Source organism: Glandiceps talaboti, chromosome 20 (assembly GCF_964340395.1).
Source record: "Glandiceps talaboti chromosome 20, keGlaTala1.1, whole genome shotgun sequence".
Taxonomy (NCBI): Eukaryota; Metazoa; Hemichordata; class Enteropneusta; family Spengelidae; genus Glandiceps; species Glandiceps talaboti.
This window is the reverse complement of record NC_135568.1, coordinates 11,503,977-11,526,535: the sequence shown is the minus strand read 5'-3', so window position 1 is coordinate 11,526,535 and position 22,559 is coordinate 11,503,977. Positions and strand designations below refer to the sequence as shown.

The 22,559-nt window shown below is 33.8% G+C and overlaps 1 protein-coding gene across 1 annotated transcript in view; it reads right to left on the bottom strand.

Annotated features, from left to right (window-relative positions):
• The window catches only part of LOC144450725 (putative Bax inhibitor 1), a 67,718-nt gene extending 45,486 nt beyond the window's left edge, over positions 1–22,232 (bottom strand). Inside the window, exons 1-2 of the mRNA XM_078141411.1 lie at positions 22,136–22,232; positions 21,861–22,030 (exon numbers count right to left, since the gene is read on the bottom strand). Coding sequence (XP_077997537.1) covers positions 21,861–21,922 — 62 coding nt within the window. The 5' untranslated portion in view covers positions 21,923–22,030; positions 22,136–22,232. The remainder of the gene's footprint in view (positions 1–21,860; positions 22,031–22,135) is intronic.
• Between the last annotated feature and the right edge of the window lie 327 nt (positions 22,233–22,559).

The window sequence follows — 22,559 nt, the reverse complement described above, 5'->3', positions numbered from 1 at the left end:
GGGGGGGGGGGGGGGGGTCGCAGAAGAAAGGAGTATTGCATAAATGCAGTAACAGATGGGTAAACCCTATCACATATAATAATATTTTACTATTATCTTGTGGGAATAAAGCTTGCAAAGCGCTTAGAAAACTCTGGTAAATGTCATACACTTTCCTTTTAACACCTGGCTTTTAGGGCCTTAGGAAAAAGCTGATCACACATACCAAATCCCCAAGTGGTACATGTAACAGAAAATGTACACTGGTATTACATCACTCCACTAATAGAAAATGCAAACCCATACATATAACAGAGGATTTATACAGGCATCATGTCTCTTAGTCATCTAACTAAACCACGTCTGGTCAAAGTCCCTCAATCAGCACAGAAAGTTGTTCATCCAATCAGTGAACCCCAACTGTTATAGTAACATGAACAGAGTACATAATTAGCATCCTGAGCTGACAAATATACCATATTTGGACATTACATAACTGCCCCAATAAACGCTAACATTATGAGGGATTGTGTTATGGGTTAGTATTTTGTGATTGATTAACAAGTATATGATAAGTTTGTTTATACTTATTTTTTTTGTCAGGATTTGTTGTATTTTTGTTATGAATGAAAAGTTGGTGAAATGACTCTGGGTGTAAAAGTGCATTTTATATGGGTTAATACCAGCCAGTATTTTTGTTAATGGTGGTAAATACATGTATGTAAAATCTGCCTTTAAGTTTCTTAATACTTTGTAATGACTGCCAGCTCGTGAGTTTGTAAGAAAGTACATGTCGATGAAATTGATAAAAGATTCTATCTCATTTTATTATGTATATACTAAACCAGCAAATGTTTCAAAGTAGGCAATGTCAATCTGAATCCCTATCAATTTACCATGATGGTTCCCATCAGTGTTTTGTCAAGTATGGTATTAAAATTGCTAAAACTCGAGTTACCTGTAATTTTACCAGAATTTCCTATATACTACCAGTATATTTGAGTGCAATGTTTGTGCAATCTCTCTCCATTTCCATTATGTTACATTTTATCAGGACTGGCCATCAGAACAGTAAAGTACATGTACATGTAGGTGATATCAGTTCTCACCACATACTACTGGGATTTCTTTTCTGTTTTTATTGAAGTCTACAGAACAAGAACGTAAACATACTTTACTTTCCTCCGACTTTGCTATAGTCTAGTTCTTGACAGGGACCGTATTACGTACTTACTTCATCACTTTGATGAAGTAAGTACATAATATGATCCCTGTCAGGAACTAGACTAGGGTTGCTAAAGTTACTATTAAACTATATAGGAAACACTCAGTATACTATACCAGGCTACATGTATCTCTTCAAACCCTTAAAGTAATGGGATCTGATAATCAGATCATAAGTTGCACCTCTTCATATCTAATATTAGTGTTATCATTAATTATTAAGTTTTTTGTAATATTTCCAAAAAATTCAGAGGAGGGCTAGCTGAACAAGGCTATCTCTTTTTTGTTAACAGAGTTAAAAAAAACTAGTGAGAATGCAAACTTTTCCTGTGAGTTATTTTCTCAGTTTTTTTATCACGGTTGCTATAGTTATTCTCAAATGCATAGCAAACACTCCTATATTTCACCACTGGTTATCTCTTCTCTGCTAACAGAGTTCATAAACCTGTGTGCGTTCTTGCGCAATGAAATCAGGAAGCTAAGGTCAGCCATGGAGACAACATCAGCCTATGACTCATTATAAGCTAATATTGTTGTAAATTACCCTTCTACATGTCATGTCTCTTTGACACTATCTCTTCATCAATTTCAGTTATTTCTGCTTTCTTGAGTCTTTTTCGTTATCACTCAGTCAGTGTTGGTACTTCTCTCTGGTTATTACAAATACTCCACAAGATGAAATATGAGGCCCTTGAGATAACAGGCCAAATTTCATAACTATTTATCTGATTTGATGACATGAATGGTAATAATGACATTGACAATACATTATTTTATCAGGGCAACAAGCTTTAGACCTCTCAGATATGATTGATAGGCCAATGACAAAAAAACAATTATTTAGTTTACCTAAGGCAATAGATATTTTCAGCAATTAGGGAACAAATATTGAATTAAACTTGCACTACAATTGGAAATTGCATACATGAATTTTCTCTTTCATCCCAACGTACTTTCATTAAGATTTAGTTGTTTTTGCCTTGAGGTAAATGTGTGCTATAATTTACAGTTTCCCATTTATTAGTGCTTTCAAATGACATTTTGTGTGTTTTTGTCATGGTTTGATAGTCACCGTTTCTGATTCCAAGTCATAAAATTGTAATAATTCATACTATATTTCCCACACACTTTCAGAAGTGTAAGGACCAGTGTTCCAGCTAATTTGACACACCACTGATGCACAGCAATCTCTTGTCATACATACAATGTACACCATAATTTGACTTTCCTCTATCTTTTACTGTGCAGTGACTAAAGAGAAATCATTGTTCTTTATCATTTTGACCAACAACAAAAAAGTTTGTCTTTCAAACTAGAGGGCATTATCATAGGTGGGTGAATGAAGGGTTAAATCCTGTTTTCCCAACTTGTTGATTTTTGTGTACAAAGAGGATTAATTATACATTTTTTATCTCTTTCTTTCTCTCTTATTATTTCTTTGAAGTTAATAACTTCAAAGAAATAATAAGAGAGAAAGAAAGAGATAAAAAATTTACAATTCTCCATCAGGTTAAACATGTTCCATTGCATTAATTAGAAATCGCTGGATAAATTTGTCAATTTTTTGACTTATTAAATTGTTATAATTTTTTGTACTGTCTCCTATAAAGAGGTTTAACAGTTCTTTACCTTGTATAAAATCTTGATATAGGTTTGTCTCTGTATGGTTAAGTAAATGATCTTTTGTGTTCTTCATTAAGATGTGACGATAGGTAGAAAGGCTTTCACACGAAAAGAGAAAGTGTTCCATCTTCTTGCCCACAGCAGGGACAGGAGCAATCAGAGTCACAGTTTTCCCACTTTCTCTTTTCATATGAAAGTCCAAATGCATAGGATCTTGCTTTAAATTTTAATTGTGGCCCCTTGAAGTCATTTACTGATTTAAGATACAGTTCCATTTCTAAAGATGTTTTGAACCTACGGTAGTGAATGAGACTAGACTTTTTTCTATACTGGTGACGTTGATTGTATTCCATCCAAGAAGACATGACGACTTGCTACACACAACTAAACTTTTGTTTTATATCACTTTGTCTCCAGTTTAAATGGAAAAAACATAAACCACACTTAATCTGGAAGTACTACATGTATAAGGACAAAGTGACATTACAGTAATATAATATTTTCAATGACATTTCAATAGTGCTTTTGTTGTCAAGTCATAAACCTTGTGGTAAAAAGTGTTATTTATAACTAAAAGTTCTCCATAATTTAGGTTGAGAGGAAATAAGGAAAGTGGAATTCTGTAAAGTTTTCCACATTTTTCAAAGAAAGGTTCTCCATAATTAAAGTTGGAACAAGGTAGAAAGCCTCAGGAAGGATGAATTCTGTAACATTTTCCACATTTTTCAGAGAGAAGTTCTCCATAATTTAGGTTAAGAGGTAAAAAGCCTAGGGAAGAAGGAATTCTGTAAAGTTTTATACATTTTTCGAAAATAAGCTCTCCATCATTCAAGTTGGTAGGTATAAAGCTTTGGGAAGGATGAACTCTGTAAAGCTTTACACAATTTTTGATAAAAGATTCATGGAAGCTACATAGTAGACAACCACACACAAACATTGACAGAAACTATCATATAAAGTGCAACATGAATATATGTCCCCCAGAATGCTGTTCTTTCTATGCTAACACATCAGTAATAGACAACCTGACACACAAACATTGACAGAAACTATCATATAAAGTGTAACATGACTATATGTCCTCCAGAATGCTGTTCTTTCTATGCTAACACTTCAGTAATAGACAACCTGACACAAACATTGACAGAAACTATCATATAAAGTGCAACATGAATATGTCCTGGGAATGCTGTTCTTTTTATGCTGACACATCAGTAATAGACAACCTGACACAAAAATTGACAGAAACTATCATATAAAGTGCAAACATGAATATGTCCTGGGAATGCTGTTCTTTTTATGCTGACACATCAGTAATAGACAACCTGACACAAAAATTGACAGAAACTATCGTATAAAGTGCAAACATGAATATGTCCTGGGAATGCTGTTCCTTTTTATGCTGACACATCAGTAATGTCTATTTATACTCATGGGATTTCTGTAATTTCAGACAGCCAGAGATGAAATTAAAGTGACCTGTAATTTGACTGGATGTGTACGTATGTGCAATATATCATTTAATTAAAAGTATCAGACACCTACATGTACTTAGTTAAGACATTAGTTAGACCATAACATTGCATGCATACAGATACAATTTTACATTATTCCAGACTGCATGACAACCAGGTACATGTATTTAAATTTACTAAAAACGGGTTCATCTCCAGAACATCTCTCAGATACAACTTCAGTGTAGAATTCATGGGATCAATTAACTTACTAAATGTAAGAATTAAAATATTGAAAAACAATTATTGCAAAACAATGATACACATGTATGTGTTATCACTGAGAGGGTAATGCCCCTTTGTACAGTGTACATGTACCTGGTTAGCCAAGTGCTAACACTGGACTGGCACTAACATCTCACCAGTATGTGCTAGCAACTGGGAGGGTTCACCTGGCTGGCTCAGTGCTAACATTGGGCAGGTGCTAACCCCACACCATGCCAGTTTGTGCTAACAACTGAGGGTTGATGCCTATATCAGTTATATGATAACACCAAGCCAACTCAGTGATAACACTGGGCTGGTACCAACACCACACCACACAACACGACTGTGTGTGTGCTAGCAACTAGAACAGGTTAGTGCCTACATTTGTACATCAGCCACAAAGCTAAATGTAACATCAGGGTGACACCAAACTAGCAAATCTGGAGCAGTAGTGCTGTCAAAGATGTCTCATATGTCCTTCCAATGTACATGTAGCATAGATTCCAGGCTATTTCAAGCACAAATACACTTTATGGCCAGTCAACCAAACTGAAATCATGTCATGGCACACACATAGGACATGAACATGATAAATTCTCAGCTGTCAAGTAACATCATCCAGACATCGCTTATTACAAACCAAAGTCACTATGGCATGTTACTGTAATGATACAAAGAATGCCACTATATGTGATGAGACACCACCAGTGTACAATATACACATATACCTGTAGGTTGTTATTACATAGAATTGATGGAGACTGCCAGTGTACAATATACATGTACATATATCTGTAGGTTGTTTTTACTTAGAATTGATGGAGAGATTGACCACCAGTGTACAAAATACATATATCTGTAGGTTGTTTTAATGTAGAATTGATGGAGAAACCACCAGTGTACAATGTACACATATATCTGTAGGTTGTTTTTACGCAATTTTGCACGTATTAATGTACATGTGCCAAACAGTATGTACGTGTTGCAAATGAAGGTGTCAAAGACTGTTCCATGTCTAAAGGTTGATGTAAAGTTTGATACCTTTTGTTAGAATTAACCGTATCTCTTTACACCTGACGGAGATCAGATGTTGAGATGGCATCATATATCTATTTTTTTTCTCTGAGAATCAGACATTTTATCTCTCCCTTGCCATTACCTAGAGACAGTGAACTAACATTAGGAGCTCTGTACAGCTGTGAATGATACCTAACACCTTCCAGCATCTAAATCTTTAACAAGCTGAGTTAGATTTTGTCCACTAGAGAGTGTCAAATACTGTCTCCATCTTTTGATTTAGTATTTCATGTTCATTGTACTATTCTTAATTTTACATGTAGCATAAAATGAATACTGATGACTGCATCAGATTTCTGCATTTTGTATCTTGGCTTTGAAGTATACCCTAAAACATCTACATGTAAATCTATGGCAGGCTGAGCTAATGTTGTTTAAACTCGATGATGTCAAATACAATGCCAATAGGGAACTTGCAAACCCGCCATGTTAAATGTTGCCCTAAAAGTTGCCCCAAGTTGCGTTCGATTACTACATGACGTCACACTCGGGGTGCCCCAAGTCGACCCTCCTCATGGAGCAGGGGATTGACCTGACCTGACTTGAACCAAGATGAAGACGACATGTGATTGGTTACTGTATCGATTCCGAAAGAATTATATCGTATTTTGAGGACATCTTTCCATATTTAGTTAGGAAAATAATTTTTCACTTCAAATTGTCTAAAATATTTTGGAAAGATGGACCAAATTATTTATCATGAATCACGGATTTAACTATAGGCTCCCAGGGGTATCCCAAATGCAATAAAATATGTTCGATTTTCACACGACCCGAGGTGCCCAAGTGACGTCAGTTACCCTGGTCTAAGGCTCCCCGAGGACGCATAATCGAACGTACCCCAGGTTAGCTACAATGTAAGTGCTAACACCCGGCTGACATAAACACATTGATCACCACCATGAGTTAGTAACTGGAATGGGTTAATGCCTGCACCAGCCCTATGTTAACATTTGACTAACATCACTGCTAACTGGTACTAACACTTTACCAGCATGTGTTAGCAATTGGCAAGCATGCTAGCTGAATGCCAACATCGGGTGCTGGCACTAACATCTCATCAGCTTGTGTGTGAACAACTGGAAGAGTTAATGTTTGCACTAGCCAAAGAACAGACTGGTGTTAACATTAGGTCAAAACATGTTAACATTCCCTTAAAAACATGTCTGCTCATCAGGTCGGTATAAAACAAAGTAACAAATACATGTAGTTTGTGTTTATTACACAACAAGCACTTATGACTAACATTTCACCTGTTCAGGTTGACAGGCTTTGTCAAACTGTCTGTTTGCTGGCTTAACAGATTAAAGTCTGTTTACTTGTCTGTAAGAGACAGACATTCAAGCCAAGCTATCAACCAGCACTCACCTAATACTAATAGGACTGAACAACACAACATATCTTACAGATTAACTGTTTATTTACATCAACTCAGTTTGAGAGTGAACTGAAATCAATGTAAGTCAATGCATATGAAATTCAATCTTTTTAAATAAATTAAGGATATGTGACTGTTTATTTACATCCAGTTCTACTTTGGCGGCACTGAATCCAACAATACTATAGGCAATGCATTTTTAAATTAAAGACTTCAGATCTCAAATATTGACTTTATACACTGTACTTCCTTGTAGGATATGTGACTGTTTATTTACATCCAGTTCTACTTTGGCGGCACTGAATCCAATGATAGGCAATGCATTTAAAATGAAATCTTTTAAATTAATGACTTTAACGTAAACTACCTTGGCGACAAGTAACAGTTTATTTACATTTGGAGGCACTGGATGATAACTGAATTCAATATATGTAATGCAAAATGAAACCTTCTAAAATACAGACCCCATCACTTCTCTAATGGTCTTCATACTACCTTAAGGACATGTGACTGTTTATTCAAATTATTGGCATCTAACTCAATTTGGAAGCACTGAATTCAACGATAGGCAATGCAGTTAAAATGAAAAATCTTTCAAATTAAAGACAGTACTTCACTAGTGTTTACACCTACATGTACATATGTACATGTACCTTTAGGATATGTGACTGTTTATTTGTATCAAACTCAACTTTGGGGGAACTGAAATTGATGAAAGGCACTGCATTAAGAATGAAATCTAAATTAAACACTCCATCACTTCTCAAATATTGACTGTGTACTATCTTTGGATATGTGAATGTGAAGTACATCAGACACAACCTTGGGGGAACTGAAATCAATGTACGCCAATGCATCTAATTTAAAGACCCCATCACTTCTTATATATTGGCAGTGTACTATCGATGGATATGTGACAGTCTATTTACATCCGACTCTAAATTAGAAGGACTGGCATGAGTGTAGGGCACTGCATTTAAAATGAAATCTAATTTAAACACCCAATCATTCTCCGATACTGTCTGTGTACTACCTTGAGGATTTTGTGACTTTATTTAATTCCCTTATGGTATCTCACATACATCTCTCCGGGCATGATATATCGATCTTAGAATTCCATTTTCTATATCCATTCTCCACTACTTATTAAATAAATTGAAGTCTGAGACAAGTACATCTCAAACTTAATATAACATATCGATATCTGATAATGGACACTTTTAATGAAATTTCTGCTGTATCTTTAATGATGGCCGATGACACTTCTCCTATTACTACAAAGTTGAATGCTTTTAATGAGTTAAGAGTAATAACATTCATTTATCTGTTCCCTTGGCATAATACTTAATGACACGTCCACCTATAATAACTAAGTTTGCTTTCTCTTTGTGTTAATACTGTTATTATTAATTACGTTGTGGCAAATTATTTGTCAATTAATCGATAAAATGGGTAAAAATTTAAGTTTAGCTCAAAGCAATATATGTTCCAAAACATGTTCTGTTTAGTTAGAGATAATAAATTTGCAGTGTAACCTAACTAATACTTTACTAGGGCATGGTCTGATCATGATGAATATAACACTCTTTGATGTGCAATATTAGAATTAAGTTTTAGCGATATTTGTCAGACAATTGATGAAGTTAACAGGTGAGTAAAAATTGAAAGCTAAGCCCAAGGACTATTTGTTCCAAAACATGTTCTCATTTAGTCAATGATATTAAGTTTGCACAATGTAACTAACATTTGACCTGGGCATGATCACATCATAACAGAAATAACACACTTTGATGTCTAACATTAGTGCTGTCATTAATTTTGTTGTGGCAGTACTTAATAATTAATAACATGGGTAAAATTGAATGCTGGGTGAAGGCAATATTTTGTTTGCATACAGGTTGGCAGGTAACTAATATTAAAGTATGATGACATGATCAGATCACAACAAAAACATCCCTTGATATTACATACTATAATTAAAGTTTTCATTATATTTCCTGATCAATTCATACGATGGACAATATTTGCTCTGAAACATGTTCTCAATGGAGTCATTAGTCAGCAATTTTAAGTTTTCATATGACGCAAATAATATATTACAAGGACACAGTCAGATCATATTGACAAAAACACTATGATGCCTAATATGAGTGTTGATATTAATAAAGTTAGTGAAAGGAAAAAAGCTTTAGACACAGCTTTCTAAAACCGTTCATGTTGGAAATTGAAAAGTTTATACTACATTAATAAAGTTTTTTGTTCTTATATTTCTCAAATAATGCATAATATGTGTTCAATTAAATCCTAGCTTAAGGCTATATTTGTTTCGAAATATGTTCTAATGAGTCAGGGATATTAAGTTTGCGTACATGTTACTAATATTAAAGTGGCCATATGGATGAGGATTTGGTATATTATTTTGGATTTTTAACTTATAAAATAATTTTATCATGACTTCGTACTTGAAAAATCAAGGTAAAACAACGTATGCCAAGTCCTTGTTTGTAACTTAATAAATTGCAAAAGCACAATAAATGTGTAAAATGTTTGTTATTGTATAACAAACTTTTTTACACACTTTTTAGCTTTTTATACCTTATTGAGTTACAAACAAGGACTTGGCATATGTTGTTTTACCTTGATTTTTCAAGTACGAAGTCATGATAAAATTATTTTATAAGTTAAAAATCCAAAATAATATACCAAATCCTCATCCATATGGCCACTTTAAAGTATAACATGATCAGATCATAACAAAAACACCCTTTTATACTAAGTAGCGTTATTAATAATTAAATTTTCATTATATTTCCCAATTAATTCATAAGTTGAGCAGTGCTTGTTCCAAAACATGTTCCCGTTACATTAGTCAGCAATATTTTCAAATTTCATATGACCCTGCTAATATCAAAAAATACAATAAATGATCTTCCATCTGCACGATGCGTCTACTACATGATCAATTAGAAACATTCAAAAGGTTCTAATTATTGACACAAACATAAAGCATTGCAAACATGGACAGTTTTAGGATAATTGGAAATTTCATCATCTGCAAACATACTGTACAGCTGAGTGATTGAAGACAGAAATGATTTACTAATTCTGAACTCGTATTAAGAATGAAATATTACGTATCAGAGATCAATAAAAACTAAACCATAGAGTCTTGGAAATGTCATTCATCAATATTGCAGTTTTAATATTATTCTAGAATTGCAAAGTCAACACAATGCATTTGAAATGGAAATACTATCTATTGACTTGAACAGAAAAACTTTTTGGAAATAGTACTATGTTACTGGTTATTACTTTTTTAAGGAACTGACTGGTACAACTGTCAACATATTATTACTAGATAATAGATATAGTTACAAAATGTTATAATACTACATGGTAATGAAAGATATGAATGTGATTCTTTTCATTTGAACAATTTTCTACTTACATCCTCACCAAATACCAAGGCAATAAGACTGATGGTTTTTTGACTTCGAGAAATTGAGAGAGATGAAGAGATAGATCGAGAGAGATTGAGATAGATCGAGAGATCAAGATATCGTTCAATCGATTGATAGAGAGAGATCGAGATATATATATATATATATATATAGAGAGAGAGAGAGAGAGAGAGAGAGAGAGAGAGATCAACAGAGAGATCAAGAAAGGGATTGAGAGATATCGTGAGAGAGAAAGAGAGAGATATTGTTCGATCGAGAGAAATATATAGAGAGATCAAGAGAAAGATCTAGAAAGGGATTGGGAGATATCGTGTGTGTGTGAGAGAGAGAAAGATATATATATATATATATATATATATATATATATAGGGAGAGAGAGAGAGAGAGAGAGAGAGAGAGAGAGAGAGAGAGTGTGTGTGTGTGTGTGTGTGTGTGTGTGTGTGTGTGCTAAAAAGTGTGTAGGGATGTGTTTGGAAATTTCAAGCTCCTAGAGTGATTGAAAACACACAAATACATTTAATGGCTCTAATCGAAATTAATTATTATATTACAATTAATAAAACATATATTGAACACAGTCTGAACAATGGGGAGGAGGATTTCATTCTCAATCCTACTGCTTAGTCATTGAAAACATACAAATGAATTTAATGGTTTTTAATATTAATATGGAACAAAATGAAATATTATAGTGACAATAAAATTAAAAAGCAATAAAAATATACAACAAAGTCAGGACAATGGACAAACATCACTCATCAAATATTACAGTTTTGATATTTGTCTACTATTTTTAGTATTCTTAAAACTGAAATAATATATGTTGACATATTGAACATTTTGAAAAAATAACCTTTCCATAAGTACCATTCTATAAATGAAAATTACACCAATCCTTTCATTGGACAATACAATCTAATATAAGAAATGTTACTTGTTGACACATAGGGTACGCTACACAATTTCCTTCATAAATCCATTGTCAAAGTGATTGATTGTACCCCTTAACTCTGGAATGATTAATCATCAAATTTAAATTTGTATCTTCATTATCAAATTATTCAAACACATTGTAAACTATGTTTCAATGCCAGTGGATACTCAGTAGAAAGCAGATATTCCCACTAACACCCTAACTCCACAACACTAGAGGGTATACTCAGTGGTTTACACCTCTTCTAACACCACTGCATGCACTGTAGGAAGGCACTTTATAACCTTTTATTAAGATTCCGGAGAGTTATTTCATCATTTTACATCACATACAGAACACACCATTGCTGAGAAACAGTGAGTTGAAACTTGTTCCTCATTCATTATTCAGTGGAGATCCTTACCATGGACACGCATTGTCTCACACATGCAATAGCAGAACATAAATATTCATGACTCCTAAGTGCTTACTACCTTATTATGAGAACAATTACTTCATTCAAACTACGACACACTGTTACAGAAATAAATAATTGGCACACAAAAAGATGACCAAAACTATAAGATTATAACCAAATATATATGTATGACACTAATGTCTGTATTTAAATGACAAAGTATCAAGCAAGATACACAGGAGCTGTTTCACACTGTTGCAATCATCAGATGACTAACACCGCTCTATGTACATATATTTGGAGCATAGACATTTTGCGTATACTGAGTTTATATAATTATACATTATTATAAATTTCAAAAAAATGACAAAAACTATATGTTTATAATCAAATATAGTATGACTTTAATATATCTATTGCTTCAAAATTATGACATATATGTACTACTAGTATATACTAACATCATTATCACTTTCAAAATAAAATACAAACAACTCTGAGTCACACACAGTGTGCCCTCTAAGCTAAGCCAATTTGACGCGCCACTGATGCATACAATTTCTAGTGGCGCACCAAAATTTGGTGTTTCCCTATCTCTTACTATGTGGTGACTCACAAGAAATTCCAGTTTTTCTCATTTTGACTCACAACAACAAATTTTTTCTATCATTAGAAGGCACACTGGTCACACATGATAATACAAGAATACTTTATTGCCATCAGCACTATCTGTAATATTATCGCTTTCACAATTCTTTACATTCCTTTGAAGTTTGTGCGCTTTCATATATGGCAACAACATTTCTTTATTAAGTTAACCCTGTTATAATATGGTCCCCAGAAACCTGACATGTCATTGAAAAGTTGAAAGACTAGTTTAATTGGAAATCACATACATGTAATATGTATGTATTATCTGGTGTAGAGTTTCTATGATCAAAATATATAAACATGATAAAAACAATATCATTTACTGAGATATCTGTAATGATTAATTTATTAACATCAATAATTAAAATTTCTGGAGATATCATTTTGCAATAAAATATTTTACTGGGACAGAAATGGAACCATACATTGTATACATGTATATGTATATAATTTGTATGTATCAATATTCACTGTTAGTTTTCTAGATTTGATTTGGCAAGTATCACACACATGCTAACAGTAAATATTGATACATACAAATCATATACATGTATGTGTACTAGTAATAAAAACAATCTTTATTCGTCCAAATAAATTCGAAAATTTGTTGAACAGTCGCCACAAAAGCAGTGCCCTAGAGGAAACCAGAATACCAGGGAAAACGTGCATTGTTCGGAAGGGTCAAACTGAGCATTACCCTTCTTACATACAGACCTGGTTAAATTGTAAATAAAACCCAGCCGACACCTGGCAGGTTCGAACCCATGCTTCAGAGGTAAGAGGCATATGAGCTAACCACTCAGCCACCGACAACCCTACAAAGCCCTGTATGAACGTGTCCTGGTGTGTGCATATTATATTTTAGAATTGTTTAACTTACAATTTCAAGGCAGACCTTGTTGATAAACAGGCTAAACATGTCCTAAACTTCCTGAGATCAAGATTAAAGAACTACGGGCAAGTTACAAGGTCCACTTGATCAAGAAATATGGCAAGTTAAGGGGTCTGATCAAACAAGGTACAGAATATTATGTTTACACACAGTGAACTCTAATTAAATTTAGGTTCAACAATTCAATAAAAGAACTCCCATTTAAGGCTGACATGTGAGAAATTATAGAGTTGTTAAATCTACAAACACTATCATGACAATCACGAAGAGCAAACTTATTCAATTTGTGCTGATGTCATCATGAATATGAACAATGCATGTGTACCATATTCAAATATGTTTCAATTTATAGGTTGTTGCAGATTACTGACAGTTCACTCGCTCTGTTTCTTGACACAATCATGCAGAAACGCAGTCAACCCAGTTGTATATAATTGGGGATCTGGTAGGATAGAGGCTGCAATGTGAATGTTTTAATCATATGTGCCACAGTCTAAAGAGGCTGCAATGGATTGTATGCTCCATAACAGACTGCTGTTCTACTATAGGGCCGTGCCACGGGTAATAACTGCAAAGCGCTTTGAGCACAGAGTGGGAAAGCGCTATATAAAAAGTAACATTATTATTCACATTATAAACCATTACGAAACTAAATATGCTACACTTTACAATAGCAACAGTTTTTTGCTACATTTTGTTCCATTAAAGGCATTGGCAGACCGTGTAACACTTTCAGAGAATTCATATTACCTAAGAAACTGCCACTTTAGAGAGTATTACAGAATTTTATCTCCAAATGTTGAACTCCGGTATTATGAATATTCTTATTGGTTTCTGCATGATTCTTTACAGAAAACAGAGAGTGAACAATAATCTGCAATGAGCTGTACATTACATTACATATGCATTTGAGATCAAGTCCGCTCCTGACATCATAATTGAAACCCAAATTACTCAATATTCCACATTTTTGAGTCCTTAACTTATTTCATTCTGTTTATTTTTCATTTCTATTGAATTAACTCAACAGTGTTTACATATACTCAGGTGAAGGTTTTCGTAGAGGAGTTCTCTGAAATGCACTCTTCAATTAAACACAGCCAAACAATTGGACTGTCAATATTTCAAAAGTACATATTACCTCAAGAACTCACAGCTGCACAATTAAAACTCAACATTTTAGTTAAGTATACCCTCAAGCAATACTTCTTGTATGCTCCCAAACATTTCAATTCTCTTTTCCAAAATGGGTATAATTTTAACAGCATGTACTTTTCACTGCATTCCTCAGAAAAGTCACCATTCGGTTCAACAAAATGTTACGACATATTTTTTTTATGAAACTTAACCATACACTTGCAGGTTAAAAGTGACTAATACATAGTACTCTAGTTTGACCAAGTTAACTTTGTGGAATCAATGTTCTTGAAAGTTTGTGGAGTCAACGCTCTTGTAAGTATATATGGCTGTATAATCCCCCCTCCAAACATTTGCGTAAATGCCCCGAGTATGCCATATGAGCACTCGTATGTTGTGGAGTCGTTTTACACTTATAGTTTATAACATTAGCTAATTCAGACAGGCTACCTTTAGCCTTATATATTTCTACAATATTACCAAACAGTAACAGCTGGAATCCATAAAAAGTATCAAATGTGTATCAAATGTATGTAAGCATTAATGATTAATACCAGATACATGCATAATGAATGGAATATGTACATTTTTATTTCAACCAAATCTGCGGAGTATCTAGACTACATGGTTTTTGTTTAAGTGGCACAAACCGAGTTTATAAGCTTTTTTTCCAAAATCTCCATTACACAATTCTGATATAATGTTTATATCTGACATTAAAAAATTGTCTTCTGGCATAGTTAGAACAGATGATTATATTCTAGGGATTTCCTTAACTTAACACTTTTTATATGTGTGTGATATGTTGTGTCATCGGATCATTAATGTCCTAATATCAGGCTTGAGTTCAGTCAATTACATGTGATGGTTACACATATGCTTCAGTGCATGAAATACTGCAAGTACCCTTTAAATATTCGCAAAAAAATATGCACAAAATGTGTAAACTCAGCTTGTACCCCATTAAAATGAAATACAACCTCAGTTCTATTTTGTTAGTTTTCGGAACATGAGGTAAGGCCTGATAAAAAAAAATTGTGTGATTACGGGTACGCTCTATTTTAGAATAGGTGGGGTAGGTAGATTTTATACTTTATTTAATTTTTTTCTGTGTGAGTGTCTAGTTCAGGTTTTCCATTATTTTCCAAATGGTCTCTGTGTTGTTTATTGCTTCCTATCGGATGTACAGCCATTACAGATTGGAAGAGCAGATTTGGAGTGTCTTTTGAAGTTGATGGCAGTTTCCGCATCCACTATTTCTTATTTCTCGTGAGACAATTTTGGGGGATTTTATTATTTTTTTCTCAAATACGTAAAAAAAAGTTTAGGGTCGGCAGTGAAAAGCTAGGTGGGGGTCGGTTAACTGGAACCGAACAATGATTTTTTTAAGGCCTAATGAATAAGATGGCAAGTGGGTAAAATCTATCTGAGTTCACACTGTTGTATACTTGGGTTTCCCATCAAAACTATATAACAAGATACAGAAATCTACGCAGCATTTACCAGACTTCCATCCTGTTTTCCAGGATTCCCAAACCATACACCAAAAACACTTGGGAATACATGAGTCACATTATTCTCATTTATAAGACTAAGTACAAGTATATTCACACTGATAAATAATAAACACTTTTGTTATTTCAATACCAAATAACCTACAAAGATAAATGATCTACTAATACAGGGCCACCTGTTTTATTTTTAGCACAACTTATTATAAAATAAACAATTATACTAGGTGTTATTTTAGGACCAGTGATTACTGGTAATTTCCCAGGGGAAAACAAACCTGAATAGTTAGAGGCCCCAGCTGGTATCAATGATCTGTTGCTAGTATTTGTAATATAAAATATTACCTTAGTTATCACTTAATTCAATGAAGATTGACCTGCTTCTGAACTATTTTGGCTGACTCTGTTTTTAATGAAGAGATTGAGATAAAATCACTGGTATGGAATTGGAAGGTTAAGTTTTAGTGAGAACCAGGTATTAACGACGGAAAAGATATTTAACCATCTGTCTGACCTGTTAAGTTTTAGAGATAAGATCAAAATAAAAATCTGCTCCTGCATTACCTTACTGACTCAGTTTTTAATAGAGAAATAGATAAGATAAAATCACCAATATGGACTTTTCAGGAAATTAGTTTTAATGACAACCAGGTATTAACGATGGAGAAGATATTAAGAATGCCTGGTTCTAGCTACATAGTAAGTTACCTGATCTGCAAAGTTTTAGTAAAGATAGAAATAAAATCTGCTCCTTAACTATTTTGGCTGACTCTGTTTTAATGAAAAAATAGATAAGATAAAATCTCTTTCTCTAAATCTGTTTTAATGACAACCAGGTCAGAGAGATAGAGAAGATATTAAGAATGCCTGGTTCTAGCTATATGTAAGTCACCTAACCTGCTACGTTTCAGTGAAGATACACACTGCTCCTCAATTATCTTTGTTGACTCAGTTTTAATTGAGATACAGAGTTTAATTTCAATCCTAATATTGAACTCTCTGGCTGGCTAATTGTTAATGACTAACAACAATTAGGCCAAATAAAAAAAGTTGTCTGGTTCATTTACCTGAATTCACCTAGTTTTTCACACCGACCCTAAACTTTTTTTTTTACATATTCAAGAAAAAAATAAGAAAATCACGAAAATTGTGAAGTCTTGCAAGAAATAATGGATGCGGAAACTGACACCAACTGAAAAATACAAAATAAAATTGTTCTTCCAATCTGTAATGGCTGTACATCTGACGAGAAGAAGCCAATGACACAGCGACCACATAGAAAACAACAGACATTCACATATGAAAAAAAAAAAATTTAAAAATAAAATAAAAAATCTACCTACCCCACCTATTTTAAAATTGAATGTAATCAGAACCACACAATTTTTTTTTTACATGCCTTAGTAGGAGCAAACATGAAGATATTGAATGCTTGTTTCTGAATCATTTTACCAGCTAGATTCTAATAAAAAGATAGATTTAAAGAAAAATATTGCATATGATTTTGGAAAATGACAAGATATACGTTATAACATTACACAAACTTGTATGTGAATAGATCATAGATGTGTGCATTATACCAGTTCGACACTGATGAACCTTGGTATATCATACGCCATTGCCGTTGCATTCACAAATCTGACCTCATTTCATTCGTCAACTAGTAATGACAGAGTAGAAAGCGTCTAATTTCACTGTAAAGTAAATACTTCACCTGTTAATGACAGTTTTTTTATAAGAGTAATCAAAGTCTAGAAATGTTGTCTGTGAGTAGGTGGTAATTGAGTAACTGATAACTTCAGAATTTATTTAATGAAAACTCCAGCAGTTAACCTGTTGAATTGGTCATTCCAGGGGTTTCCTATAATTACTACATGTATCTCTGTTTGAATCATTGCCACACTCAGTGTGAAGTAGTCTGTCTACAAATAGCAGACAATCTCACAATGAGAAACTCAAGACCCCATGTGTAGGTCCTACATCATTCCATACTACACAGCAGGATGAAAGAAAATAATGTTTTAATTTGTTTTAATGGTTTGTTTTTGTAGATATGCACTTCTGTAATGAGTAAAACTTTCTCTCACCATGACAAAAATATATTGTATAATTATGTAGTTAACATTCAACTGATGAAAATGTGGAATGTTTGTAATCACATATTGTGGCTCTGGAGAACATCGGTCTTATTGCAGATATGTACATGTAGTCATCAGTGTTTGTCAACTTTTTGTCACTGGAAATTATATATCATGTATTCAATTCATTTGATATGTGCGCGCACACACACACACACACACACACACACACACACACACACACACACACACACACACACACACACACACACACACACACACACATCAGTGCATCCACCCACCCCAACACACACATATACATACATATGTATGTAGGCACGTACATACATACATAAATACATATATACATACTTAAATAAATAAATAAATAGATACATACATACATACATACATACATACATACGTTATGTACGTACGTACATACATGTATATACATACATACAAAAATACATACTGTATGATACATACATACATACATACATACATACATACATACATACATACATACATACATACATACACACACACACACACACACATACATACATACATACATACATACATACATACATACATACATACATACATACATACATATGTACATATATACATACATGGAAACATTGATAGACAGGCAGACAGGTAGGTAGGCAGGCAGGCAGACATTCAAATTGTGAAATCTCATGCAACATTTATTGATGTCAAGAAATGAATCACCTAGTGAACCTCTGCAGTTTATCAGAATCGATTCATCATATGAAGTCTAGACACATTGTAATGACAACACTGCTTGATTTCATCACAAGAAAAAGAAGACAAGTTTTTACCATCTATCTATCTGTGAAACTAATTACAGTCATGTCTCTTGTTATCTCTTCATACTACGATTTTGAACAGTTTCAATTACTTTTAATGCAAAGTTGATAGATTTCATACAACAGCTCCAAACTGCATTTGTACCTTGTCACTTGTTGTGAAGATCAAAAGTGGTTCAAAGAACTCTATGGACAAGGTGACTGTGGCTATGAGCTTCCTCTTGATTTCAGAGCTCCTGATTTCAGAGCTCCTACATGATCGAATGGAATTATAAACGGATACTAATCGGGTGCCTGTTGCCATGGCTTTTACCTCTACAATCTGATTTGAACCCACCTGGGCATGGCTAGGTTTGAATTATATTTAACCCGATGAAAGATAGTCTAGCGGCTATCTATTTTGACGCACAGCAGAGCTACATGTAAGATCTAGGACACGGTAGCAAAAATGCATCAAAAACCTTTTAATTCACACCGAAAAAAATGTATCTTTTATTAGATGACATATTGATCTACACTATGCCTTAGTGTACATACATGTTACATACGAGTGTGATTTCAATTTTATCATTCCTGTATGAACTTTTTAGACTTTTTAGTGAATTTGCGATATGTCATATAAAGACTCATAACCCTGTCATAAACCACTGATGAAATATGAATATTTGAAATAGGAAATATTGGTGAAGTCTATAGGTGTGAAGCTGTTGAAATATACATCACTGTGCTAAGCTACTACTATGATTCACATGTTATTGTCATTCCAGCATGACCTTCTTAGACAGATCTAGGTCATATAGTGAATTTGAGATATGTCATAACCCTGCAAACACTGGTTAAAATATGAATATTTGAAATAGGAAATATTGGTGAAGTCTATAGGTGTGAAGCTGTTGAAATATACATCATTGAATTTGTGCTAAGCTACTGCTATGATTTACATGTTATTGTCATTCCAGCATAACCTTCTTAGACAGATCTAGGTCATATAGTGAATTTGAGATATGTCATAACCCTGCAAACATTGGTTAAAATATGAATATTTGAAATAGGAAATATTGGTGAAGTCTATAGGTGTGAAGCTGTTGAAATATACATCACTGTGCTAAGCTTCTACTATGGTTTACATGTTACTGTCATTCCAGCATGACCTTCTTAGACAGATCTGGGTCATGAGATATATGTCATAACCCTGCAAACATTGGTTAAAATATGAATATTTGAAATAGGAAATATTGGTGAAGTCTATAGGTGTGAAGCTGTTGAAATATACATCACTGTGCTAAGCTACTACTATGATTCACATGTTATTGTCATTCCAGCATGACCTTCTTAGACAGATCTAGGTCATATAGTGAATTTGAGATATGTCATAACCCTGCAAACACTGGTTAAAATATGAATATTTGAAATAGGAAATATTGGTGGTCTATAGGTGTGAAGCTGTTGAAATATACATCTAAATGCTTAGCTACTACTATGATTTACATGTTATTGTCATTCCAGCATGACCTTCTTAGACAGATCTAGGTCGTATAGTGAATTTGTCATCTGTCATAAGCTATCAAATCTATCAAATCACATGTTTAAACGTGTATCATTCCAGTTCAAGCATGCAGTTTATTTTGTAAAGGTTTTAACATCTCATTACTATTTCATTATAGATTGTTTATACATGTATTTTTGTCATTTATCATTCAGTGCTTAGCCTGGTTACACGTTTTCATGGACTATTTCTGTTTTATGGTAGCACTATTTCCCTCATTCAGAGCAACAAATATAATTATAACACACCTTGAAACACTGCAACTTCAAGTATCAGAAGCTGACTGGTTTTACATTTTACAAAATGTATGCTAGTTAATATTTATAACCAAGTATGCTGTATTTCCATTACTCAGAAGGCATAGCATTTGTCATTCATCACATACTGAACAATGCTTGTAATTTGCTATTTTTGTTTAGTGATTAATTACCCATTAAATGTATATGTATTTTACCTCTAAACTCCATCCTCAGTCACTACAATGTAGCTCTGGATATATTGCTTCAGCGACACCAGAGCAATATATCTATAGAGCTACACCACCGACTACATGTGTATTTTTGGAGTAATTTGCTGACAAATGAAGACAAATAAACCATGGAAAATATACAACATGCTATATAATGTATTGCATTATAATGGTAATGCTATAAATTACAACTACTTACATGTTATGTATCATGTAGATGTAAACATAGTACTGAACTGTGTAAAAGCTAGGATGCAAATATTCCTCACAATACTACAAATCAAAATGATATCAAAACAGTAAACATGACTTTTGTCATTTCTGTGCTGGCTAAGCAGTTTAACTTACATAGAGTTATATGTGTAGTGTAACTTGTAAGACTGGCATTACTTTCACTTTCGTTTTCATTACAATTTACATAGGCCTGTGCCACACTATCTGCAGCTTTAAGAAAGTTTTAAAATAGTAGCACGATGTCATGATAATACAGGTCTGGGCAAGAGTGAAAAAGAGTGGTCTGATACTTGAATAGACATTTACATTCAAGCTATGGAATTTGCATATGGGTTAAGGTTAGAGATATGAGTAATGGTTTGACCCATACCCCGTATACGTATAATATAAATTATAATAATATTGTCGACCAATAACGCAGACCATAGATCTAGTACATTTGCCCCATGTAGCCTGTACAATTTAGTCCTGATGGTCACTACTATACTGTAGGGTGTTCTAACATGCTACATGTAATTACGTTTCGTTTCGTTTTCACAAACCAAAAGGTGTAATGGACGCTATGGACGTTAGCTTTCGCTTTGATCATATCAGAAATTTGTACAATCCCGGGTACAATCATGCATGTAGGTCTGTCTACATGCATGTAAGTTACCCTTCTTTCAGTTTCAATGTCATGAGAAAATGCCTATAACAAGCAGGTTGTACTTACAGTTGGGAGAAGTCGGTAAGAGTGGACATTTTCACTTTTCTGTTGCCAAATAACGCATCCATGGTGAATTTTCGGTTCAGTCTGTGTCAGAAATTCAGTAGCCTTGATATCGTACAACTTTCAAGTCGTCAGCTTACGCAGAATTTTATAGAACGGCCTTCGTCTTCTAGCTGAAACAGCAGTATATATATCAGTTAACTCTATCAACACAATTAAAGGCTACGTGTTATTAATTAGTCATCTCAATTTCAATAAACACGTTGAATATTGCTTACTTCCTGGTCTTTCTAGAAACAGTCAGGTGAGGGATTCCCTATCAGGTCAATATGGCGGCTATTTACCCGGATCGTGTGAATATTGTCGAATAATGTCTTTTCTTTTATGGCACTAAAGATGGTTAAAAACGGAAAGAAAAAATGCTTCAAGAATGAGATTTATACAGAGAAACTCTTTTTACCAAAACTTTAAACAATGTACGGTTATAAATTGCAAATTAGAACAAACACCAATTTGGTGCGTGGAATGTCAGAGGGATATGAATATTGACTGCAACAGCGGCTGTTTAGATGACGTCATGGCGAAAGGTCATCGAGACCGTGATGCTGATGATTGTGTCGTCTACTCATTGCGTTATAGAGCCTGGATCTCGCGGTATTACCAATGAGTCAGCACAAATTTACAGCCAAATAAGATTTGCCC